The sequence below is a fragment of the Maylandia zebra genome, linkage group LG8 (assembly GCF_041146795.1).
Source record: "Maylandia zebra isolate NMK-2024a linkage group LG8, Mzebra_GT3a, whole genome shotgun sequence".
In the NCBI taxonomy this organism is placed as follows: domain Eukaryota; kingdom Metazoa; phylum Chordata; class Actinopteri; order Cichliformes; family Cichlidae; genus Maylandia; species Maylandia zebra.
The window spans coordinates 11,271,732-11,297,482 of record NC_135174.1 but is presented as its reverse complement, the minus strand read 5'-3'; the positions used below and the strand labels follow the sequence as shown (position 1 = coordinate 11,297,482).

At 42.3% G+C, this 25,751-nt stretch overlaps 2 protein-coding genes across 5 annotated transcripts; one reads left to right on the top strand and one right to left on the bottom strand.

Annotated features, from left to right (window-relative positions):
* Positions 1-10,389, top strand: bhlha15 (basic helix-loop-helix family, member a15). Of its 4 annotated transcripts, none has more exons than XM_023153389.3 (6): positions 1-88; positions 224-323; positions 2,451-3,130; positions 3,281-3,374; positions 4,026-4,217; positions 9,065-10,389. In XM_023153389.3, exon 6 carries the CDS (start codon positions 9,114-9,116, stop codon positions 9,651-9,653), a length of 540 nt encoding a protein of 179 aa, XP_023009157.2. In that variant the 5' UTR covers positions 1-88; positions 224-323; positions 2,451-3,130; positions 3,281-3,374; positions 4,026-4,217; positions 9,065-9,113; the 3' UTR covers positions 9,654-10,389. The 4 variants fall into 4 exon arrangements, with proteins under 4 accessions (XP_023009157.2, XP_076743426.1, XP_076743425.1 ...); XM_076887311.1 differs by lacking the exon at positions 9,065-10,389 and adding an exon at positions 4,382-8,463 and having other exon boundaries at positions 2,483-3,130; XM_076887310.1 differs by lacking the exon at positions 9,065-10,389 and adding an exon at positions 4,382-8,463.
* tecpr1a (tectonin beta-propeller repeat containing 1a) lies at positions 10,359-25,751 on the bottom strand. Its single transcript, XM_004562329.4, has 24 exons — positions 25,546-25,751; positions 22,767-23,006; positions 21,717-21,899; positions 21,510-21,632; positions 21,301-21,420; positions 20,845-21,019; positions 20,664-20,764; positions 20,095-20,196; positions 19,820-19,968; positions 19,136-19,731; positions 18,831-18,976; positions 18,590-18,745; positions 18,270-18,419; positions 17,973-18,130; positions 17,644-17,874; positions 15,500-15,596; positions 15,218-15,297; positions 15,042-15,098; positions 14,606-14,780; positions 13,847-13,982; positions 13,614-13,706; positions 13,363-13,469; positions 13,027-13,146; positions 10,359-11,918 (listed from the first exon to the last, which is right to left on the bottom strand). Exons 2-24 carry the CDS (start codon positions 22,989-22,991, stop codon positions 11,775-11,777), a joined length of 3,624 nt encoding a protein of 1,207 aa, XP_004562386.1. The 5' UTR covers positions 22,992-23,006; positions 25,546-25,751; the 3' UTR covers positions 10,359-11,774.

Sequence of the window (25,751 nt, the reverse complement as noted above, 5' to 3'; positions counted from 1 at the left end):
GCTTAGCTTATCTCTCTTGTTTTTTCCTCGATAAGGTTCCTGCAATGCATTAAAATCAGGGGACTTACTTGGGCCGACTGAATGCAAGGTAAGAAAAGACATGTGCTGGTACTGTGCATGCCTGCTGCTGCTGCTCAGAGATTATGGTGCAACACATTATGCAGTGTCATGATGCAGCAACGCATATAAATTGATAAACAGGTTCTTCTCTTTATTTTTACAGAGTTAAAACATTTCGGGGGTGGAGCCGCACTGGTGATTTCATTGGATAGTTTAAACTTGCTTTCTAAGAGGAAATGCACTAACAAAGGAATAAGGAAAAGGTATCATTTGCTTTTTAATAATGCCTTGGAGTCTGTGTAGTAATTGGAGACACTAAGGGTGTAATGTGCAGTGTTTTCCTTTTCTTACTGAGGTATCTGTTCATGGTTTGGCTGGTTGGAAGTTTTATAATCTTATCCCGAGTCTGTCCACCTGTTACACAGTGAGGTGTTAATTTACCCGAAACAGGGCAGATTACAGGCTTTACGGCCTGCTGCATACGTGTGTGTGCGACCATGAGAGTGTGTGTGTGTCTTTTCACATCGTTTACGTCACAGCTGCTGTGAGTCAGCTCCTCTCTTCCTTTCCTGAGTCACTCATCCAGTGGTTGCTTGGTTACTGCAGAGCGGTGAAAGTTTCCTATTGCGTCTTTGTCTCCGTGGACGGATGGGCTTCGATATTTATTCAGGCTCAGGAGTGAGTGTTCAAATAATGTACGTGTTTGTGTGCATGCGTGCATCTGCGGTTGCTGCTTCAGCCAACGGGCAAAGGCTGACAAATCAGTTTCAGCACATCCTGTTATTGAGAGACACTGAATGGATGTCTGGGTACCGCAACTGAACCCTTAATAAGCTGACACTGCCAAGGAATTGTATTTAGAGGAGACGCAAAAGAGAATCCTAATTAGAAAAAGCATGCATGTCATTTTTAGTCATATTTTTAAAATTGCGACAGGTTCCATTCTCACACCATCAACATCCAAATGTTTTTGGCCAGGCGATAAAAAGTCCATTTCAATATTTAAGCTACTGGGGCATAATTTTTAAAAGGCAATTTGAGCCTGAGCACTGACTACTTAATTTTAACTGGCATGTGCCATCAACACCGTTAGGTGGTAGGTGATGAAACTGTGGAGATTGGTGACATATTAAAGGAAAACCCAATATTAAGTGTACCAGCATGACCTCCAGAACAGCCTCATTGTTCCTTGCAATTGATTTTCTTTGTTTCTCGAACTATTCAGGAACGACAGTGCGCCATTCTTTAAAAAAAAAAGAAAGAAAAAGAAGCCACCAGTCTCTCAAGTGAGATCTTGGGTTGACATTTGTTTTAAATGTTATATACCTATGTGGTATGTGACTTTTGTTGCCATGATGCCAGGTCTCTCTTGGAAATGAGATTTTTAATCTCAATGAGATTTTTTACCTGGATAAATAAAGGATTAATAATAAAAATCTGATGACTTCAAACATGTTATTCACATAATTTTCAGACTCTTCCTTTGCTACATGCCTCTCCAACCCTACTGGACTGCAGTGACGGTCCAATGTTGTTATATGGACTTATTTGGAGGTGTAAATAAAGGCATGCGTGTTGTAGCTTGGTCCTCACACTACTTCTTTCTTCCCATCTTTATTCTGTCATGACTGCAGAATCAAATCTTTGGTCATGCTGCATGAATTTGGGGGGGGGGGGGGGGGGGGTGCTTCCTTGCAAAAATATTTGCAAGGGTGAAACTTCTGTATTTAAATCAATGCACCACCTCAAGTAGGTGCTATGTAGGAGTGTAAAGTCTTCTAATAGGATAGAAATATTACATCATAGGATAAAGGTAAATCACTTTATGATGATTTGCAGTGCCCCCTCCCTCTAATACTCCAAGTAGAACTTAGGGAGTCACAAGTTCAAGATTCTTTCTTTCATTAGTCACATGTCTGGATTTAGTGTATGCTAAATGTACAAAATATAATAAATTGTTCCACTCCCAACTATCATTTCACTATATGCTTTTTAAGATTCTCAAGGTAAAGAAATACATTCTTAGGTAAATAAACCTGTAAATAAGTGGAACAAACATTGGTACTCTGTAGCTGGTAAAATCAGTTTGGCTACAAGAATTTACAAAATGAGCAAACAGTAAAATTATATTCTATATAGATTGGGTTTTTTTTTTAATTATAACTATAACATAGTGAGTGTATTGGCCTACATAATGAATTTTATTTTAATATAATTTGTATTATCTCTGTATTCATTGAAGTATTTGCCAATCTGTGAATATGCTGAGAGCACAAACATCACCACGACAACACCAAGGCAAGAAACACATGTAGGTGGTCAGACAGTAGGTTAGTGCGTTAATTCGTTTGAGGTGAAGCTGTTTGAGTCATTGTGAATCATTCATACAGGGATGAAGAGCTTCATTTGTGGATGTCCTCAGGTCAGATGATACAGGATGACGAGGAGGGACTACCAGTCACCTGCTTCTGCTTTCAAAGATGCTGCTCAACCTGTAAACCGTGGAGGAACACTGACTCCAGATCAAGCTTGGTAACAGCATCATCATCCTTCTCCCTCTGTCGCCAGCGCCGACGGATCAAGCAACTAGCGTTTGCTTTGCTTGATCTTTTTGGTACAGATTCCCCACTTGGACAAGACTTAGTTTAAATGTGTGGGACACAGTTTTAACACAAAAAATTTCAATATGGCCGCCCGCCAAGATCACCACAATAAGTTTATCAGTTTCAGCGATGACTGTATGCCAGCACAACTTTTTAATGACATTTACTCCTTGCAGAATTGCAATACTTTTCTTGGGAATAGTGATTGTCTTATCAGTGACAACAACAATACGACAGCTATGAAAAGCTCCACTGCCCAATGCCCCTTCTGTCCGAACACTAACTCTGAGAATGACCAGAGGGAAAATGTTGACAGAGACAATTTAAATACTGCCAACCAAAGAAGACTTCCAACATCCTCTCAAAACTACAATCATCCAGGAGAATCATGTGGACGGGACAGGAAAGTGAAAATAAGGAAGAGTGTGTCATTTGATGATGATGTCATTGTCTACCTGTTTGATCAGGTACTGATTTCCTGTTCTACTTTAACCTTTATTTTAATGCATTTTGAGGCTTTTTATCTTTTTGTAGCTAATAATGTGTTTATTAAATGTTTTTAACAGGACTGTTTCAACCATGTTACTGAATACTGAATACTTCCTGTTTATTCTTAGGAGAGTCCAACTCTGGACATGCACTTTGAGTCTTACACGTCTCTGATGAGCAGCTATTCCTCCAACCTGCCAGGCGTCACATTAGAAGATAATGGTAATGTCTTCAAGAATTACACAAGTGATTTTGTAGATTGTATGCCATTATTTAGAAAAAGAGCAAAACACACACTGTACCAGTGAAACATATTGCACTTTTACTTAACACCTTCATTCATGCTGTAATTTATATTTAGTAGTATCATCATGTAAAGCTGAGCCAGAGAGAGCAGTAGCAATACCTCACTATTGCAGGTATCCATAGCAACAAAATTGGGGTCGGCATGAAAAGAAGGAGCTGGGCTCGAGGTGGGTTGCAAAGTGGCTTGCAGATGAAGCTGTAGAAAGGCTGACGTACATGACAGTTATCAATTTGACGGAGATAAGGGTATCAGCCATGTCATCAGTTTGACTGAAGTAATGCTACACTGAAGTTACTGTGTTTTTTTTTTACATTACTTTTTCCTTTTTATTTACAGAGAGATGGAACAATGAGCTCATAAAATATGATGGTGATGTTATCACCATCAGCAACAGCAGTATAATTCTAAATAATATTTGGCAGTGTTATTAACAGTTTTATCTTTTTATCTGTATCAAACAAAAGGCTTATGACAATGTAAAAAGACCAAGGGTTGCACCGTGCACTGCAGGATATCACACAGTTGTCAGTGTGGCTAATTATACATGTGGTTGGTTTTGCGTGCAGCCTTCGAATGGGAGGATGACTTCTCGGCTTTGGAGAAGAGCTGCCATTTTCAGTATGACGGGCACTCTCATCCCTACAGCCTACTGCAGACACATAACCGGACTGCCCAGTCCAGACCAGAGAATGGCTGTCTACCCCAAACCTGCCTTTTCCTCACCTATGTCACTGAGTCCGACCTCGAGTGAGATAAGGGTGAGTGACACGCAAATGCACACACATACTGAGCTGCATGTGGTGATTTTTATGAAACGTGGTAAAGTAAAGACAGCCTTTCTATCAGAATGTCTGCCTTCAGCCTAAGGCCATCTCACTGTCGCCATGGCCTAATGTGACATCCACACTTGTTTTTCTTTCAGAGAGCCAGCCTTGGCCTAATGGAAAAACTGACTAACCGTCCAGATCTCTCCTCTTCACCCTAACTCATCTCCTACCCGCCCTCCCCCTTTTATGATGAGTCAGGGATTTTAATAGCTTTTTTTTCACTCCGTCTTTGCTCCAAATAGATTCAGCGCACTTGCCATTCATGACATCACAGCCGAGCAGGACTCTCTGACAGCGCATTCAGTTTTCACAGTTGTTGGTATGACAAGATTACTGCCCATGATGTCAAATAACGGTAAATAAGAGTTGCATAAGAGTGCTGGTGCCTTTCCAGCTGCAAACTGCTTTGGAAGCTACTCTTTATGCCAGGTTGCGTTCTTGGACTCGATGTAGGAAACAGAAACAGAAACTTATGTGTGTTTAACAAACTCCTGTGTGCTTCTGCAGTCGCACTTTATCTTTAAATTGCTGTAGTTTTCAGGCTAATGTTGGTGTTGAAGAAAATATGTTGTTTATATGGTTTGTTTTGCTCAAACAGAGCATGCTTGCGGGGGCCCTGTTTGCTTGCCTCATTACTGAAGTGTGTTGAGCTCAGAACATATCAGCGGCTGTGGTAAAATAAACAGTGTAAGCCTTAGGGCCAATGGAGGCAGAAACTGTGCACACTAAAGCGCAAAGATAATATTTCCACAGAGGCAACTTCAGCAAGGTTTGGTTGATTAGATACAATGTAGCTGAGGAGGGAAGGAAACCTGGCAGGACCTGTCTTACTGTTCACAAACACACACACACACACACACACACACACACACACACACACACACACACACACACACACACACACACACTCTTTAGAAGATATCAAAATAAATCCCATTCATTTATATTCATTTATATGAGACTTATAGTAACCTTAAGCCAAGCGTCCTCCTAAATATCCTCTAATGATTGACATTATGTGGACTTTTGGGGCTTTTGTCCTTATATGGGAGGCGAGTCCCCACTGTGTGACTGTGTAAACAGGTTTATGTTCCCACAACACGAGTAATAGAAGTACACACACACACACAAACGCACACAAGCTGCTCAAGGGCATCAAACGCTGGAAGTGTTTGCTTCTAAAAGCTGGGAGCTTCACACCTGTAACGTTGCTGTGTCTGTGACATCCCAACACTGTGCTAATGTTGTTAATGCTCAGACTAAGAGGTTTGGAGAAAAAGTTAGAGAGGTGAGGCTGAGATGGTTTGGGCATGTGCAGAGGAAAGATTGGACCAAAGATGTTGAAGATGAAGCTCCCAGGCAGGAGGAAAGGAGGAAGACCTCAGAGAAGATTCATGGATGGAGAAAAGGAAGACAAGTAGTGGGTTGAAGTGACCAAGGTGGATGATAGAAATAGAGTGAGATAGAGGCTGATAATCCACTGTGACCCCTAAAGGGAGTAACTAAAATAATAAGAAATCCATTAGCCATTAACTTGTTGAATAGAAAAAATGTAGTGGCCAACTGCCATGAAGCAGTGTGGTTTCTGTGTATAGACATGAGGTTTTGTATGTTTTCTAGAGATTTGTTTCGTCACAAACAGCAACACCATTGTTTAGGTCTTGTGAGTGTGTAGGCCATATAGTAAGAATAAGCACACAAAGCTATGAACGCATAACTGGTTCATAGTGTCCAGATCTGAAAAGTGAGGCCAATGTGGATGTGTCTTAACCTCCTAAGACCCGAACTCTTCCACGGCACACATTTTTAATTTCTCTTTGATATTTGGGCTGATTGGGGATTTTTTACCTTATTTTTGTTTTTAAGAAAAATAAGAGCCAAGATATCAGGCCCTTGTAGAGCAAAATTTAGTATTTTGGTCTAAATAACCCAAAATGTGATGTCCACATATGTGGAGGCCAGTCAGGAGCAACTCCTGTGGTTTCTAAAAGATAGATACTGTTGAATACTGTGCTGATACTGTAGAAGTCTATGAGAAAACAGCCCTCGGGCACTCCTGACCTTTGAACTCAGTAAACACCTTTCTAATCAGATTATGTTCTCCATCACTAGCTTCAGACCTCCCCAAATCAAACGTGATGTTAATTCTGGAAATTATGGGTGCCTTTAGAGTCGAAAGGGAGGATAAAGCAGGGTCAGTCTTATGACTGACAAATTGCTATCCCACGAGCCTGCACTGTGTCTCAGATTCACAGTCAGAGTCACCTCTCATTCGCCACATTGAATTTCAAAACACCAAAACTCAAATGTTAAAAGCAGGTAGCTTGAAGCGACAAGCCCATTGCCCCATTACTTTAAGCCCTTCCCCAACATCGTTTTAAATTTTTATGTATTCCTACCTACCCAAATGAGGAATCATCACCTGATATATAAACATCCAGTATCTATGCACTGCGATAGCATAACTGCAATCATTTAACCTTGTGAGTCTCTCTGCCTGTGTATATGTGTCACTGAAGCAAAATGTGGAATTGAAAACCATCAGGGTTTGTCAATAATCTTCCAGATGTTTGCAGACACTGCAAATGCAGTCACTGATGAACAGTCAGTATACCTCACCGTAGTGACTCCTCCCTGTCTTTGTAGTCTTGCTACCACAACATAAGGTAATCCCAACTGCCAACAGCTGCATTAGGCTGCCAAGTTAAACAGTTGGATTACTGCAGATCACATTTCCATGTGAAGAAGGAGCGTGTTAATAATTGCAGTTGTTCTGCTTTTCTTTTATGGCATGTTTTTTGTAATGTGTGTGTTTTTTTTAGTTTTCTAGTGGCCTGAGGCTGTCCATCAGAAGTAATGTAATGCAAAAAATGCAGCTCAAAAAGTTTGTCTGTTGAAAAGCAAATATTGGAGCAAAGTTTAAACGAGGCCTACATTCAGCTGTAGCCTGGAGGACTGTATTCAAATGAAGCAGCAGAAGGTGATAAGTCACAATGGAAAATATGTTAACTGTTCAGACGAACTAACTTTACTACAGTTGTCTTAAAGGTAAGAGCACGTCTGCAGCTTAACAGAAAAAGAAGAAGGTTTACTTGCATTCACCTGAATGAATAAAAAAGCATTTCACAGTTGGAAATGCTGTTGCTGAGCGTGTTATCAGCATATCAGTATGGAAAAAAGAGCAGTTTTTGTAAGGGTTTTTAAAATATTAGACCATACCACTCAATTCCACCACTGCAATCTCATTATATTGCCTTAATTGTTTTTTTAAATGAAATACAGTAAAGTAAAACTCCTCAGTTACATTAGTTAGCCAGTAAATCCTTAACATTTTGCTTGTCAACTGCAAAACGACTACACTTTCTAGAAATGGGAAGCAGGAAACGCAAAAATATCACATCAGAATATTCCTAATTCACCAGGTAAACTGGCCAAACTAACACTGAAAGGGTTTCAATTAAATATTTTTTTCATCACTGAACTACTGCACACAAATTTTCACTGTTCTCAGAATCTATGCAAATGTCAGCTGGAACTTGTGAATGGTAAGTACGCATATTCAACCAATTATTTAGTTAATATTTTATAAAAGTACTCCACGTATTTCACTTTCTGAACTGAATAGTCGTGTTCTGACTGCTATTTGTGCTTTTTCTCAAATGAACAGCACAGATATTAAAGCACACAGCCTGCAGGACACTTAGATCTGTCTCCCTAACCATGTCTATATAAGATGATCCCTGGATTTGAATGCTGCTTCCACCAACTACTAAGTATCGTTGGAAAACATTAGTGGGAGCCAAAGTTAATCTGAATCCCCCAAAAATCAAAATCAAAAACATCCTAGTATAAATGTAAGTTCAGTATAATTCTTGCACATCTGTGGCTTTCTGCAGCAACAGCAGCAGGTTGTTGGGAGGTTTAGGGTTGAGGGCGGAGCTAGCGGGGGAAAGGGCTGTCTCTCTGATTGGCTGAACAGCGCGACGTGTACATCTGTTAGCAACAGGTAGCCGTTCACGTGTGACAGTTATCTGTGAGCCTCGCGCTGATGTGCTGCTCTCGCGCTCCTTCATTCCCACTGCTCCTTTAATTGACTTTATGTCGCTGATCATGTCCGGCTGCATGCTGACGCCTTTTCTGTAAAAAGAAACAGGAAGGAGAATATTAGTATAATTTCCCAGGTAAGGCTTTTAGTTCCCTTCCATTTGTGTTGTGAGTGAATTTGACTTGTGTCTACTCATCTTCATATCGGTCACAGCACTGCCGTTGGTGTGATTAAGCTGAGGTTAGGGAAATAATGACGATGATGGAGACATACACGTTTTTTTTTATTGTGCGTACTTATCTATGTAAAACAGCTTTATCTGACAGCGTGTGATAGTATAGTTTAAACTGTCACTGTTTGTAAATTCACATTTAAAATATATAATAGTAATAGAACCTCTTCTTAAATAAGTTTAGGAGCTGATGGTTTAGTCTTATTATGTGAAACCAAACTATGCAGTGAGTTAAAGTGAAGTTAAAAAGCTTTGCTGTTGCTGTGAGCTGCCAGGTCTGTTTTTGTGAGTGTAACCTTGACATGGGTATTATCTCTGAACTGTGGGGTAAGAAGTGTGGAGTAACAGACCAACATCATGGAGTTTTCACACTGCAAAAGTCTGATTAGATACAACAGGATGCCAAGTTGTTTAAACTGGAGCTGACTGAAGGAAAACTATGAAGCGGGCCACTTTATATCCTTTTTTTCTTGTCCTTAACACTCCTATCTTGTCTTCCAGGTTTGTTGAACCTGAGATCTGTTCTGTCAGAGATAAGGGGAGTAGCAAGATGAAATCCAAAGGGAAGGCTGTGAAGCCATCCAGAAGGAACTGGTCCGACCCGGAGCCGGAATTCGGAGCCTGCTCCAGTGAGCAGGAAGGCTCAGAGGCCTCGGTCCGGATCCGTGGCTCCTGGAGGGGCTCTCTGAGGAGCGGCAATGGCAAGAGGCAGGGAGGCCGCCGGCGACGCAAGCACGGCTCCAGCACCAAAGAGCGCAGCATCCGTCGACTGGAAAGCAACGAAAGGGAACGCCAGCGCATGCACAAACTCAACAACGCCTTCCAAGCACTGCGCGAGGCCATCCCGCATGTGAAAACCGAGAAGAAGCTGTCCAAGATCGAAACGCTGACCCTGGCTAAGAATTACATCAAAGCTTTGACCACCATCATCCTGGATATGTCAGGGGGCTGCCTGCCTGCTGGCGGGGTCCCTTCAGAGGCCAGCGCTGCCAAGCTCCTCCAGTGCTACCAGCAGCACCTGGAGGAAGAGGGGGAGGAAGGTCTCACCCAATACCTCACCAGTATGCATAGCTTCAGCCAGCAAAGCTAACAGTAAGATTAAAGCAAGGGGAGCCACCAGGAGGAGGGCTGGACAAATCAAACATTACCCACTTCCTACAGTCACACTCTTAGAGACGTTCAGCTGTGTTTTCTGTAGGAAGTGGGCTCCCCCCCCAGATCATAGACCTCTAATAAATGCTAGCAAGAGGTGAGCTGTGCAGAACTCCATGCAAAATATGGAAGGATTTTATACAGCAGACATGAAGAATGCAGACTGGAAAGTGAAACCAAATGGACCATAGTTGTGTAATGTATGTGCCCAGGAAAGAAGGGCTGCTTTTTTTTCACCCTCATGTTTTTTTTCCTTCTTCTTCTTGCGTGTTGTGGTTTAAACTGGGGAAGGGGATTGTTCTCTTTTGTGTTATCTTGCCATCTTCTTGTATCGACTCTTGAGAAACCTGCTCAGTGTAACCTCGAGCCATAACTGTTGCATCCATGAAAGAAAGACAACCAAGCAGAAGGCTTAAATATTGAGGTGTTGTTGCAAGAAAGCGCTCACAATGATAATCCACCCTTGATCTGAACGCGTAGCTCTTTCCTCTTCTTCTGCACACAGAAGAGTTCTTAAAGGCACAGATGCTATTTAACGTGTATGTTACTTGCTTATCCCCTCTCCCTGCTGTGTTTCCATGTGTGTTTAAGCTGCAAACTTTGTGTGAAACATCATAACGGGGGAAAAAAAACATTTGAGAAGTTGTTATTAATAAATACATGTATTTATTATTGACACAGACTGTTTCTTTTTTTGACCACACACAATGTTCAGTATTCACAGATAATAGAGATCTCACTTGCAACATTTACAAATAGTTCAGCAGGTTTAGACAGCGAAGGTGCATTTAAGCAGCTATTGACATAAACTGATGCCCGTGCATGATGTTTAGTAGTCCGTGTAATATAACAACTGCCACGATACTGAGTAGATACTAGTATTTTGCAATCTTGCAACAAAAGATAATGTTTTTTTCCCCCTTACTGCTCAGTCATTCTACAACCATTATGTCAAAGGAAGTTAACAGCATGCAGCACTCCTGAGAAAGAGGAAGGTTCAGTTTGAGCGTTTCAGCTATAAGACTACAGTAATTTTCCTCTTTTTTACAATATTCACCAGTGTACATGCTTCATGATAATGATAGATTTTTTTTTAGGTAATAACATCAGAAGTCTTTGCACAAGGCATGTGTAAGTTTAAACCAGTGTAGGTGTTCTAACAGCTGCTACATCCTGGCACCAAATAGCAGTCCATGGGTAAACCTCTACGATCTGTCTAGAAACAATACTTGACTGATTAGAAGTGACTAATGCTAATTACACAGCGTGTTTTGGAGTGTAGTTTTACAATTCTCTCAGCCAGTGTCATTCAGCTAACAGTGGGTTCAGTTTACCTCACAAGCTGACTTTTTACATGCAATAATCACCCCAATTCTTGTCTTCAGAATCCAAATGATGACACATAGATGCACATAAAAGTATTCAGTAGTGCAGATGCTGTGCCAGATCAGCAGACAAAAGGAGCAGACAAGTAAACAAAGATAAAACTTCAGATTAACTGGCCCTATTGACTTGTTGCTCACAGGATAAAATGCAAAATAACACTCATTCTGAAGCTGGTGGTCCAGCAACTATTCAACTACAATTCAAGCACATTTTAAAAAATATACATCTTTCATATAAAGCCCCCCTACCATCTTAACCTTAACTTGTTGTGGTAATCTATACACAAAAACCACACATATCATGAACATCACATCCTGATTAATAAATAAGGACAAAAATGAATTAAGACCACTAAGTTCAATGGCAAAAGACTAACCGCACTTACAGAAACAGACACAAAAATGCCGTGACCATCACATGAATGCCTAGTACAAATGAAAAACAACACAGGGACAGATCAGATAAGCATGTTTGTCATCAGAGATGGCTCTGATTGTCTGAGATCCATTGCTCTGTTTCACCGGCTCACAAGGTGTGAAAACTCCAACCTCAGGATTTAAGGATCACCTTGCTATTCCAGTGTTAAAATAAGCTGTGCTTTAAAAAAATACTACAAAGGTAATCTGAGTTTTGTTTCTTTTTATACAGTTTGTGTGCACAAATTTGCGTTTGTCTAACATCCTGAAGTACTGCTGTCGACCTCCGTGTTCCTGACTTCCAGCAGGCTCCGAGGGGATGAGGTGTCTGTTAGAGAGGGAAAACGGATGTGGGGCGGTTCTACAGAGTTCCCTCTGACTGTGATATGGTCCCATCCACCCTAAAAACAGTGACACAGGGGTGATAATTATTATTACTGAGGATAAGCTTGTTTACCATCTGTCTATAAGCATTAAACAAAGCCTTGAAAACTGGGAGCCACACCTTTCTGTTGTTGTTCTACTGCAGTTTGCACATGAAGACTGAAGTGTTCCAGCAACTAATATTTACTCTACTGTTCTTGTTTTTTTTCAAACGGCAATAAGCTTGATATACTTTGTGTTGGTAATTGTAGTTTTCAACACCTCCCATCCAACTCATATTAAAAAAAATCCCCCATAAAAACTGCATATATAAAATGTGACCCCTCTTTTTTAATGAAAAAAATAAACAAGCCAAAAGAAAATAATATTACAATTAGCATGTTGAACACACCCCAGATTATGTGCAGCGTTTACTTTACTTGAACAAGCTGCACAGGATGCTTGATGATGCTTTTTAGCATTAAAAAACAAGGAGACAAACTTCAGCAGATAACAGAAAAAAATCTAAGTCTGTGGGAAAATGTGATGTATAAATATATCTGCTGGAGACTGCCGTGCTCAAAATATCAACAACTACCAATAAAATGCTGCATTACTGTGATAACAATATGCCTTTATTTTGTTGCATTTTGGGAAGGACAGGATCAGTAAAAAAAATGGTGACAATTCACTCATGACACATATACAGTAGAGGAAATTATCGGACCTCATGTTGAATAAGTTTGCTCACTCACGAAGAAACAAGTAGTTTCTAATTTGTTATGGTAGTTTTACTTTACTGGAAAGAGATATATATCAACCAAAAATCCAGAAAAAACATATTACGTTAAAAGTTATAAATTGATTTGCAAATCACTGACTGAACTAAGATTACAGATTACAATCAGTCCAGTCAATCGCAAATACTCCTGATCACCTGGATGGAAACTGAATTGCTTTCATATTGGAGCTGTTTTTCTGCAAAGGGTACATGACGACTTCAGCACACTGAGGATCTTGATAAATAAATCGAGATCATGTGTTTTTTGGTTGATATTCTTTCTCTCCACTAAAATGAAACTAGCATAGAAGTTAGAAACTGTTCAGAAACTGTTATTTTCCAGTCATACTGTTCGGTTTCTTTACCCCAATGCCATAGTCCCAGGACTGTCCTTTGGGCTGCATGGGTTGGACTGCGAGTCGATGGCACACCGTCCCGCAGCTTAGACTGTGGCTGCCCTGCACCTTGTCTGCTATGATCCATACCTGCAGCCCCAAAACAAAAGCAACAAAATCACCCACAAATAAACACGCGGTGTGGTACGTGTTCCCTGAACTGAATCACTTTTACATTACAAGCGCCACAAATTAGAAAGACAAGAAGTCTGAACCTCCATGCCTATAAATATGTGAGGTAAAATCTGTTAACTGCATTCAGCTTTTAAGGATGAAATGGATGAAGGTGGTGCCATAATGTCCTACCTGGTCCAGAGGGCCTACAGAGACTTTGCGGACATTGTTAGATACGTGTTCCCAGGAGGAGCCCTGAGGGTAGCTGGGGGTCACACCCTGTCGGTACCACAGGTTACCTTGATAGAAAAACACCCACATCAGACATCTCGTAAAAATACATACCAGGAACTATAAACAGAACACACTACATCATTCATCTATAAAAGTAACTTATAAACCTAAGCTGTAAATAAAAATCTGTGCTGCGTTTTGTGCTTTACCGTTCTCATCTACAGTGTAGACCGATGTTCTTCCCACAGATACCTGCTTCAGCTTCTGTTTGGCTGGAGATGGGATGTGGTACCAACAATCTCCTGCAGAGGGAGACACCCGCACACATAAAACACAGGTAAAATGCATCTGCTTGAGTAAATTTTATTTCAATATGCAGACATGACAAATGCAATTAAAATTTTCAGCCTTCACTGTCAGTTTTCATTTTTTCCCCACTGACCTGCCGGGTTCTGCGGTGACACAGATCCCCTGTAGAAGGCAGATCCGTCCCTGGCAATAGCCCACACCTGGCTGGCAGCCCCAATGGAGATGGACTTGAAAGGCTGGTCTGTTCCCACGTGGAGCCATGAAGATCCCTGAGAGAGCAGACAGAGAAAGCACTGCCTCTCAAAAACCTGCTTCTCCATATTCAGATGTTCATAAACAGAAATAAAAGAAACTTTGGAGGTTTTTGGTCCATTGATAAACATCATTTCTTTTTTTTCCCCCTTTCCTTTTTTGTCTTTAGAAGCACTAATAAATTTAGCATAAAATAATACAAGAATTATCTTTCTCCAAATGAGAAATTAAGCCAAATATAGCTACCCTAACTCTGGCAAATCTGCATGCTGCAAGCCGCTTTTCAACCCACAACCAGCTCCTATTCATGGAACGTCTGACTTAGTCAGTCATCATTATCATCATATCATATTTCTTGTCATTAATGCCCTGCTGATAGAAATTACAATCTTCTTTTGACTGAAGTGGTTGTATTTGAAATAAATGCAAATATCTCTCAAACTCTCCACACTAGAAGCCCACATTAGAACTAAAAGAACCTCCACAGTAAAAATAAGTGACAACGTGCTAATGCACCTCTCTGTACTTTGCGTGCATTTGTTATGCAAGCGGAAAAAATGACAATAAGCTTTAATGGTTGCTCTCCAAAGATGTTAAACCAGTTCATTTGGTGTCCGCTTGCATATTATTAATGACTCACAGCAGGCGTCAGGGCGGTGACTCCCAGTCGGCAAAGCACGTCGCCCTTGTTACTGATCGCCCACACAGGAACCATGTCCACGGTGCTCTGAGCTGCACATGGCAGGATGGTCACATCACTTAGTGCGATGGGGGGAACTTCTTGCCAAGGTCCTGTAGTGGTCAGTTTACACTTCCTGCGCATTAAGGCCAAATAAACAGGTGTCCTTGACAACAAATCTCTTCAGTTAAATACCTTCCTGCACATTATTTCAGATTCTCTCCAGAATTTAAAATTCTACAGTAACAAACGTTATATGATTAACACCATAATATATTGTGCTGATTATGGCCCATTTGTCCCAGTCTGATTAAAAAACAAACACAGGGATGGCAACTTTCAGAGTGCTGTGTACCTGCTGAATAAATAGTGCACAGACCAATGCTTTTTATAGTACCTTGCCCATCGCCTACGACGCACAAAGTCCTTCATCGTTTTATAGCCATGATATGACCTGCACAGACACATGGGGAAGCGAAAGAATGAATTAAAGGAAAGATAAATAAATCAAGATCATAGTTTGAACCAAGTGAAGCAGCAGGTGGGGTTTCAGGAACAGCATATGAAACCTACGCTGGAAAATCAGCTGCATACTGCCAGCCTTCTCTGTCCGTCCCGCCAGACACGCTGTAGTCGATAGCCCATTCTGACACCTGAAAACAGCAAACAGGGGAAGTGAAACACTCAACGCACCTGCAGATCTGGCCACACCCCTTATGTGTGATATATTTAAGAAAAGATAGTAGTATTTTTCAAACTAATGGTTAGAAGGCAAGAATAGCAGCTACTGTAATTATCACAGAGAAGGTTACAGATCAACACGGGGAATCTCCCACTGTGGGTGTGTTTGCCTACCCATGTCCACTGAGGGGAGGGAGGTTTTGTATTTGCTTTGGTGCACTCGTGTAGCCCTGAAGCATCACTCCACATGTAGCGGTCTGTTGGTAAGCCTCTAAAAGAAAGAATAGCAACGTTCAATGACAGAAAACACACACAAATCAAAACAACATGTGATTCAGCTGAAATGACTGTTAAAATATATTGTCTATTTGTCACATCAGAGTGCAATGGCAAAGTTTTAAATGTTTCCACAATTGCTCGGTTTATGTAAACATAATAATAATAAAATAAAATAAAGAAATCTCAAATGGACTTGATGAGATGTTGGCTTTTGGTGTAGCTAGGCAACCTTTCAGTACACTGTTCATCAGCTGGTCTTTGTGGAAACTAGGATCCTGTTTCTTTTCTGGGCTCCGTCTCCCCCCAAAATACAAAAATAAAATAAGAATCACACATATATTAATGTAAAAAAAACAAACAACTAAAATCCACTGTTGTAACAGTTAAAGTGGAAGAGAATGGGATCAGAAATTCTCGATTAACTTATTTTTAGTGAAACACCTGCACCTGCTGGTGTTGGCAGGGAGAGACTAAAAAAATGACACCTACCTACTGCAGCTTTTACAAATGCATGAGATTTATTACATTTATTACATGTGAAAATTTCCCCTCTTTACAGTTATATTTGTCTGAGTGCAGAGGAGATAACAGGAGATGGGCTGTTACAGGAGGAGTGCTGGATAGGGCCCTAGAAGAGCATCAACACAGAAGCAGGACTGGTATGAGCACAGGTCCCACTAAAGGATGAAACCGTCACAGAGTCTGTTTTGGACAGTTTTGCTCAGAAACATGAACATGCCTATTAGAAGTATTTTTGTAGGGCTCCTTTTTCTCCATGCACAAAGGAGCAAATACCGGTCCTGCTGTTGGGTTGACGCTCTGTCTCTCTCAAAACATTCTTGCAATTTTACTTATGCGTGTACTATGTTAGACAAGCTGTACTACCGGTGCAATGTAAATGCCAAAAAGCAAAACTAGAGTAAATTCAGTCAGGAGTGATCACATAAAACAAATATGTAGAACTGCCTTCATACATTTGTGCAATCACTAAAATTACAAACATCCTGTTTCGAGTGATGCTAAAAAATTATTTCATGCATTTATTTCCTCTAGGTTGGACTATCGTAATTCATTATTATCATGTTTCTATGAAATCTCGGTGAAAAGCCTTCAGCTGAATGCTGCAGCGAGAGCACTGACAGGAAGCAGTTAGAATATATTTCTCTCGTACTGGCTTCTCTTCATTGGCTCCCTCTTAAAATCCTTTTCTAAAATTCCGATCTTAGAGACTTCACAGTATCCTAACAGAGCACATCACTCTGAGACTGCTGGCTTACTTGAGTTTTCAAGTAAGCTTTCAGGCCCCTCTTCTGTGCAACCAGGTCCCAGTTTGGATTTGGGAGACAGGCACCCTCTCTATTTTCAAGATCAGGCTTAAAACGTTCCTTTTAGGTAAAGCTTATAGTTAAGCCTGAACCATAACTTAGTTGCAATAGGCTGTAGTGGGTGAGTATTTCTTCTTCACTTACCTCTTTATGTTTATATTCGATTGCATTTAACCATTAGTAATCATTAAATTATTTTGTCCCGTCTCCCTCCGCTCACCCCCCAAATGGTCATGGGAACGGCCGCCTCTCCCTGAACTTGATTCTGCTGGAGGTTTCTTCCTGTTAAAAGGGAGTTTTTCCTTCCCATTGTCACCAAGTGATTACTTATAGGGGGTTGTGGGATTGTTGGGGTTATCTCTGTATTACTGTAGGGTTTTTACCATATAAAATAAACCATCTTGAGGTGACTGTTGATGTGAATTTGTGCTACATAAATACAAGTGAATTGAACTGTTGCTTCTCCGGTGCACCTGCTCCTGTACTTGCACCAGCTTAGATTAAATTCTTATGGTTCCTAAAAGGACAGATTGGTATCCCTGGAGTTTAACTGACTTTGTGTTACACAGTGGACATATTGTACAGCTAGGTATTAGACTGGATATTTCTGTGTCCTTGACATAGCAGAATTAACTCTACAAAACAAATTATCGCATATATTCTGACAACACTTTCCAACAATAAAGCGACAGAAGCTCCACTCTTGCACAGTACCTGTTGGTGTAGCCAGTAACGGGGTTCCACCGCTGATTCTCATAAATGTAAACGCTCTTAACGTCCGTCTGGGTGTAAATATTATCTGTGCTGCTTGCCAATCCCTGGAAGAACCCTCCTCCGTAGCCCCCGGTGTAGATCCAGGCTGTGTGGTCAAAGCCGATCCCCCACACTATCCCAACACTGTTACACTCCACTATATGCAGATGGCCTCCAACCTGCCGCCAGAACCTGCAGAGAGGAAAGAAATAAAGCTAAGTGGTTAGAATAGAAAGTCATATAGCAGAAGGTTAAAGCCATCAGTCTAGTGACGTGCAGCTCATTCTTACATCTGGTCGCAGGGTGTCGGGTAAGGCACGGCCTCTAGGCCAGGTGAGGGCTCACTGACAAAGATGTCCCCTTTACAGGTAATGGACCAGATGGCCTGTTTGGCGGGAGGACCCTGGATCCCCCTTGAGTCACAGCATGACACACTCAACAATGCCAGCTGAAGAGCAGGACAGAGCAGGCGGAGGGAGGCAAAGATGGAGAAACAAATGACATTTTTAGATGATATACATGAATAAATGCTGCATAGTATTACATTATTACTTTCCACTGTGCTATTTTTTTCTTTCCATACCCACCCAATCATGCATTTCCAGCTCTGTGGCAGCCGCTAATCGAATAGGCCACCTCTGTTTGGTCCGCTCAGGAGTATAGATGGCAAAAGTGTGTTTGGAGTCATTTAGCACAGGAACCAGGATGGTAACTTCATTGATAAAGGCATGCAGGTACTAAAAGAAGTGTTAGAAAAGAGAAGTTGAAATATACAGTAAGCCTTCAGTAAGCCAGTCTGCTTTGGTGTTATGTCGCAGCCAGCGGTAAATGATAATCAAAGAAAAGTTAACACATGAAACTTAAGGAAGACACTTTTTTACTAAACAAACGCACACTTCCGTCTAACCTTCTTTTCCTCATAATAGTTGTAATAGATGAACAGGATGCCGTCCTTGTTGCCCTCCGGTCCTGAGAACTGCTCCAAGGCAAAATGAACATCTATCCACTTATGTGGCTTCCAGTCTCTCCACCACTGCATGCTTCCCTTCTTCACCCACACAGACTGCAACAGGATTGGATCAAGTGAACGAATCAAATGACATGCTAATGAAAGAAACGGGTGGTAAAGTGCATGGTTGAGAAGGTACCTGTTCTATGGCTTGTTCATAATGTTTGAAATTATCAATCTCTCTCCTGGTCCGCTCGCTGAGTTGCTCAAAGATTTGTTTTCGCCAAGCTGCCGTCTGGGCTGGACTGACTGACAAACTCATGGACAGGACTGACTGGACTAAGGCTGGATGAATAAAAAGACAAAAATAATGACATCAATGCTGCTTCATTGAAACTGAGCATAAGCACTGACTTATCATCCTTTTATACAAGTTACATGTTACTTAAAGTTACATAAAAATCTAAACGTTCAATCACCGGTGAGTTAGCTCACTGAACTCACATGCAGTGTTCACAGAGTTAAACCAGCTGAGCTGGGAGTGACTGTCCACAGAGCAGCCTCCTCCACTGACCCAGGCCCACAGAGGGTGCTCGTCTCCACCATAAGGATCCTCCATGGCAAGGGTGTAAGTGGCTACTGAGGACAAGCTGCAGGTGTCAGCTGAGTCCAGCACTGCTCCAGTTTGAGCCTGCTGGCTCTGTGCCTCCTCCAGATCCACATTACTCCACTGGGTATCAAGAGGGCTGCCAGACTGGCTAGGAGAGAGAGCAACACCAGCGCAGGGGGCTTTGGCATCTCCTTCGTGTGAGATGGTGTCCTCCTCTAGGACAGTGGGAGTGGCTTTTCCAACATCTCTCGAGGTCTTCCCCGATTCTCGATCGGAGACGAGTTCAGAGATGAAGCTGTCGCTGGTGACCTTGGGGATACGGGGTTTGGGAGTGTCAGTGGGCGGGTCAGATGGGGCGTCCACAAAGGTATCCGGGGAGGTGGAGGTGACCAGGCAACCGGGCCCATCTGCAGATCCTTTCTCTAGGTCTGATTCTGCATCACTTGCTACTGACGGAGCACGCACCTCACCACAGAAAAAACATCCGGCACTGAGAAACACAGACAGAGAGAGAATTAACTTTAATATTACATTTTTAAAAAGCTAACTAGAGTGTGTGTCCTCTGAGGCGCATCTACCTCTGCAGGCTGTTTGCGCTGGCGCTGGAGTGGGATCGGTCTCCGTCTCGGGGAACGGTAATAGCCTTCCAAGTTTTCCCACTCAGCTCACTTGAGGTCACGCCTTGTCTGAAGTACACAGCTCGGTCCTCAGAGCTGATAGCCCACACCTATGAACACCAGCAACTTTCAGAAAACCTCAGCATGACTGCATCACTTGCAAACATGCAGTAATAAAGCCATGTAGCAGTCCTTATAAGATTCCCAGCAGTTACACTGAGGACACACTGAATCACCTGGTCGTTCTGTCCTACGTTGATCATGATCATTTCTCCAACCATGCTGATCCAGCCGGAGCCACACGGGTTATGAGAATTCACGCCACGCCTGAACCACACCTGGTAAAGCAGGAGCGTAGAGTGAGAGGTATTCTGAAGACATCGCAGGTTTAATCCCTGCAGTTTTAACAACAAGCTGTTACAAGCCTGTTTAACTATGTTTAGACATTTTTCATGTTGTGTCAGTCACAGTGTTGAAATTAGGAGTGAACTGTGAAGTGCCAACACAGATTATTAAAGTAAAAGATTGGCAGAGCAGCTCCTAATATTTGTTTCTGTTCTTTTACTTCGCATTTGTTGGTCTTTATGCTCCATTTACTGAGCTGAGGAAAGAAATAAATCTTCATTATAAATAAATAAGTGAAACATTTGAAAGCTTTAGCTTGGTCACACTGCCATCTTTGCACATTCAGCTAGTGCAAACTGACCAACAGAATTAGCCACTGACAAAGGAAAATGCTAAATCTTGGAAGTACTTCCACTGATTAAAAGCAGATTTTTTTTACGTGACTGCAGCACTTTCTTACTTTATTGTCCTTCGTCACAACCCAGACCACGTTGTTTCCCACGGCTACGTGTGTAGCTCCCACATCGGAGCTGGGAGACTCCACTATTGCCCAAGAGGCACCTGGATTGCAGGAAATATTAATTCTCAAACATTTACTCAGAAACACCACGTCACCCTCCCATCAGTGAGCCTATTTGTACCTTTAGGGCAGTCTCTGCTTATACCCTCCCTGACAATGAGCTGCCCCTCCCAGAGCACAGCCCAGACCAGGTCTGCTGGGCCACAGCTGATCTGGACCACCTCTCCAGGTAGAAGCACCTCCTCCCATGAAGCGCCCTCAGGATTATGGTGATAGATTCCCTCTCTAAACCACACCTGAACAGTGACAAAGACAGATTCCGAAAATTAAGAGCTGCTATCAAACAATTTTGGTGTGACACGAATGTATGTGTGAGACAGGATCATTTTAAAGTAGTTACCATGCTGCTAACGTCTAACTCTGCTTTTAATAGCAAATGATTTGAAGCATACACAGTTAATAAACACGAATTACTTCAACAGTCAAGAAATTCTCAATCTGAGCATATAGCAGCATAATAACATTGCCACTGATACCTAAAACAAGGTAGGTGCTGCCCTGTATATATAATCTATACCTTGCCCTGCAGGGATACAGCCCACAGACACAGACGGCCCCTGGGTTCCTCACTAATTTCCCAACCTCCACAGCTGATGTCGCTGAAGGGATCTGGTAGAGTTGTGTGCTGTGACGGGATCTGCCATGCACACAAGGAAAACAAGAACTTAAAATGCACATTCACCCATCAGCACTCATTACATGCATATGTTATGCAGTAACACCCACCTTAGCCCAGGTGTCCATTGCTTTGTACTTCCTGTAGCGGAGCCATCGCCTGCGACGGACACAGGAGTTCCACTTCTTGTCTTTAGTATAGGTGGCAGGGAAATCGATGGCATAGGTCCATCCCTGGAAACAAACATCTGAACAGGTCACACCAGAGAAAGGAAAAAAGGGCAGTAACTGAAGCAGACACGCATTTTTTAAACTCACCCCTTTCTCTGTGGGCTCTCCCTCAAAGTTTTCATCCACATACCAGTCACCCTCCCACTCCCAGCTGCTGGAGGGCAGCTGGAAGCTGTCCAGAGGTTGGTGCTGCAGACCTGTGACGTCACTCCACTGCCAGCGGTCGCTTGGCAGCAAACGTTCAGAAAAACCGTCTACGGGATTCCAACGCTGACAAAAAGTTGGGCAGAGAAAGTGAACTGCGTTAAAGCCGGTGGTGTTGCCTTTTATTTCATATTAAGGGAAAACAAGAGCACTTTTAGTGAGATATCCCATGAAGATGTAGCCACAAGAATGAAAATGGTAAATGGCCTGTATTTATATAGCGCTTTACTAGTCCCTAAGGACCCCAAAGCGCTTTACATATCCAGTCATCCATCCATTCACACACACATTCACACACTGGTGATGGCAAGCTACATTGTAGCCACAGCCACCCTGGGGCGCACTGACAGAGGCGAGGCTGCCGGACACTGGCGCCACCGGGCCCTCTGACCACCACCAGTAGGCAACGGGTGAAGTGTCTTGCCCAAGGACACAACGACCGAGACTGTCCAAGCCGGGGCTCGAACCGGCAACCTTCCGATTACAAGGCGAACTCCCAACTCTTGAGCCACGATCGCCCAGTTTGTAATACATTTTCTGAGACTGAGTGTCAACCTAATGGGGATAATCTGAAAGAGCAGTGTTAAAAAAAGGTTTCGTGATCTTGCACTGTGAGAATTTTTTCCCATTAAAAACTGGTTTAGGATGCTTCTAAGGTTCACTTGTTAAAGCACGCAGCCTAATGGCTTGTGGATTTAGCAACAGAGAAGTGGGACTCTGCCATATGAGGATGCTGAACATATAATGGGGAACTTTAACTTTCAATTTTACTTGTGCAATAATAATAAAAAGAAAATGTATTACAAACTTGCTTAAAGACAGACAAATAATGTGGGTTCCTTATTACATATTTCTTGGCTTTTACAATAACTTATTTTAATGTAATTACAGTCATTAAAGAATGACAGCCCCCGACTAGTCACAGAGACCCACTTGATTTTCATAGGTCTCCTCTTGGTAGCGGATGGACAGGTCGGAAGCGTGAACGTTCAGGTAGATGTTGTTGTCGCAGGCGATGCCCCAGCAGCACTGCTGTGCCGCCGTGACCCGCTTGAACTCCATCTGGGCATCGCGGCACTGATCCCACTGCTGCCCCGCCGTGGACAGGCCGTAGACCCGCCCATAGACGTCCACAGCCCACAGCAGTGAGACGGGCATGGCTGCACCTGGAACCTGACGAAGAAAATGGGTTAATGCTGATAATGTGGCTTTGAAATTACGTTGTACAATTTCCCAGAATGAATGGCTAAAACACTGAGACGTGTGCCACAACATTTGGCATCAGCTGCTGTGTAAATATGCTGAAGTATGTGTTTAAAAACACTGGGCCTCATAAAAATGTTTTGGACATGACAAAAATAAGCGAAATTGGCTCAGAGATAGGGTTGGACACTTTAAGCAGATCAGTAAAAACTCAATTTGAATCCTTCACAGTTGGTCCATGCGTGGATTTGTACGTGGAGCCGGCAGTCTAGAACTCCCACTTCCTGGCCGTCTCCTCTAGTTCTCTTGGGAGACACCATGGTGTTCCGATGCCAGCATGGGATTTGTCCCTCCCTTTTAGACATGTGTGAAACATCATCCTAGTCAGATGGTTAAAACACCTTAAATCCCCTTGTAAATGAGTGAGTTCCTGACACTTTCTCTAAAGCTGAGCCCAGAAACACTTTGGAGGAAACACGTTTCAGCTGCTTCTATCTGCAATCTCATTTTTTCAGTCACTCCAAACCATACATGACTATAAATAAAAGCAGGAACATCGATCAGCCAGTAAAACTGACAGTTTTGCTTTCACAGTAAACAGTCTCTTTATCACAACAGATGGATACAGTGATTCTACAATACTGCAGACACTATACCGGTCCATCTGCCTCCCCCACCAATCTCCCTCACTGTATCGCAGTGCATTATGATTTTATCACAAGTGATTCTTTTCTTCCTCAACACTATATCTTATATGAAAAAGTGGGATGGTGTTCCCTAGCAAATCGCAGAGAGCAGCAATGTATGATGTTTGTTTACAAGGCTCTGCTCCCAAGATTCCCTTAGCTTACCATTGCTCCTTGATTGAATTTAAACCAGTACTTACAATGTCAGTTCATGGGACATTTTAGCATTAGCTGTACCTCCTGATCAGTCTGAACTTAGAAAACCTGGATTGAAATACTTCACTGCTGATAAATAATGGAAAGAGCTACAAAGAAATTTAAAAATGCAGCTGTACTCTCTGATTTCAGCGGAATATTTTAAATGGTTGCATCTGTCTATCTGCAACTACTTTTGCATATCTTTTTCTTAATATGTGATCATGTCTTTTATTATTTATCTGTCTCAATTTTGGAATGTTTTCTGTACTCAGGCCTCTCGCATTATCCTGCCGTTTCCATGAAAGCATGTACGTGGTCTATAACAATGCTTAGATATGTGTTATGTGTCAAAGTAACATCCACATGGACCCAATGTTGCCCAGCAGAACATTTCTCAAAGCATCACACTGCCTTAGCCGGCTTGCCTTCTTCCCATAGTCCATCGTCGTATCAGGTGTTCCCCAGCAAAACACCCACATGCACCTGGCCGTCCACATGATATCAAATAAACATGCTTCATCAGATTAGGCACATCTTTTGTGGCTCACATGCTCACTGGTGGTGCTTTCAGGCGTAGACAGGGGTCAGCATGGGCACCCTGACTGGTCCGCAGCTATGGAGCCCCATATGCAACAAACTGTGATGGACTCGATTTTGTTTGTTTGCTTCCCCATTTTTATTGCTTCTAAAATGTCAACTATGAGGACAAAATGTTCACTTGCTCCCTAGCATACCCACCCACTAACAGGTGCCATAATGAAGAGATAATCAGAGTTATTCACTTCACCTGTCTGTGGTCAGAATGTCATGCTTGATTAATATAAATATATTTTTCATGACCACTGCATATCAAGCAAAGCATACTACACAATTTAAAATGAGCAGGAGCCTGAAGACATAACCCACCAACAGTACAGAAGGAAAAAGCAGGCCACAATTATACACAAATATGAACAAAGTGTGTGTGGAAAATAGGGAGATAAGGGCCAAATGGCCTCCTTAGAGAACAGTTGTTTACCCATCTGTAAACTAGTTGTTTGGATCATGCGCTGTAGTGGCGATGACCTTTGCACTGCGTTGCTCGATGTCTACTCAGCGCAATTTGCTGACCCACATTTAACACACTATACGTGTGGCATTTGTAATAACCAAGCTTGTATGTGAAATGTACACAGATCACAGAGTGGGCTCTGGGCTAGCTAAGTGGCAGTCAACTGTTTCACAGCATCTCGTAACAAGTAGGGACGCTGCTGCTGCTACAAGGCGTATCCTGTCACTCACAGCTGTACATGCAGCACACACCAGGTTGATGGTAACAATAAAATACATAAAGATATCACACACACACACGTTTGAAGCGACTGCGCTTGTTCACTCGTGGGGCTTACTACCAAGTAATAAAGTACGTAGCTGCCTATTAGCAACGGTGTAAGATTAGCTTGAAATATTGGACTATTTTCTGTAGAGGCGACTGACAGGAGAGGGACATGTGAAATGAAATGCCCCCAAACGAAGGTGTGCAGTAAAGCCAGCTCTATGATTTAACGATGCTCAGTTTGTTTTGGTACAGGCTTACGGGCTTAGCCGGATAGAAATAGCAAACAGAAAGAGTTCAAGCAGCCAACCTTGAGCCTCCTCTCATAAAGCGGCTGTCGGCGGTGGTGAGCAGTCACAGCTGTTCATTCATCCAGTGGAGAAGGATCGTAAGCTGTCCGAGTCATTCTGTGTGCCGTAGCTGCTCACTCACGACAGAAATGATTGTTTGAAACAGGAAGTGCTGTTACTTCTGTTCCCACTGGCAGTTTCCGTGGCAGCAGGCGCTTGTAGAGGT

What these genes read in the sequence shown, in the direction of transcription:
- bhlha15 (XM_076887311.1), top strand. Translation starts at nt 2,747, where the DNA reads ATGGCCGCCCGCCAAGATCACCACAATAAGTTTATCAGTTTCAGCGAT. An exon ending in TTGTCTACCTGTTTGATCAG is followed by an intron (nt 3,131 to 3,280) that starts GTACTGATTTCC and finishes GTTTATTCTTAG; the next exon opens with GAGAGTCCAACTCTGGACAT. An exon ending in CGTCACATTAGAAGATAATG is followed by an intron (nt 3,375 to 4,025) that starts GTAATGTCTTCA and finishes TTTTGCGTGCAG; the next exon opens with CCTTCGAATGGGAGGATGAC.
- tecpr1a (XM_004562329.4), bottom strand. Translation starts at nt 22,991, where the DNA reads ATGCCCGTCTCACTGCTGTGGGCTGTGGACGTCTATGGGCGGGTCTAC. An exon ending in CTGTAGGCCCTCTGGACCAG is followed by an intron (nt 13,147 to 13,362) that starts GTAGGACATTAT and finishes TTGGGGCTGCAG; the next exon opens with GTATGGATCATAGCAGACAA. An exon ending in CCTGGGACTATGGCATTGGG is followed by an intron (nt 11,919 to 13,026) that starts GTAAAGAAACCG and finishes CACTGTTTTTAG; the next exon opens with GGTGGATGGGACCATATCAC.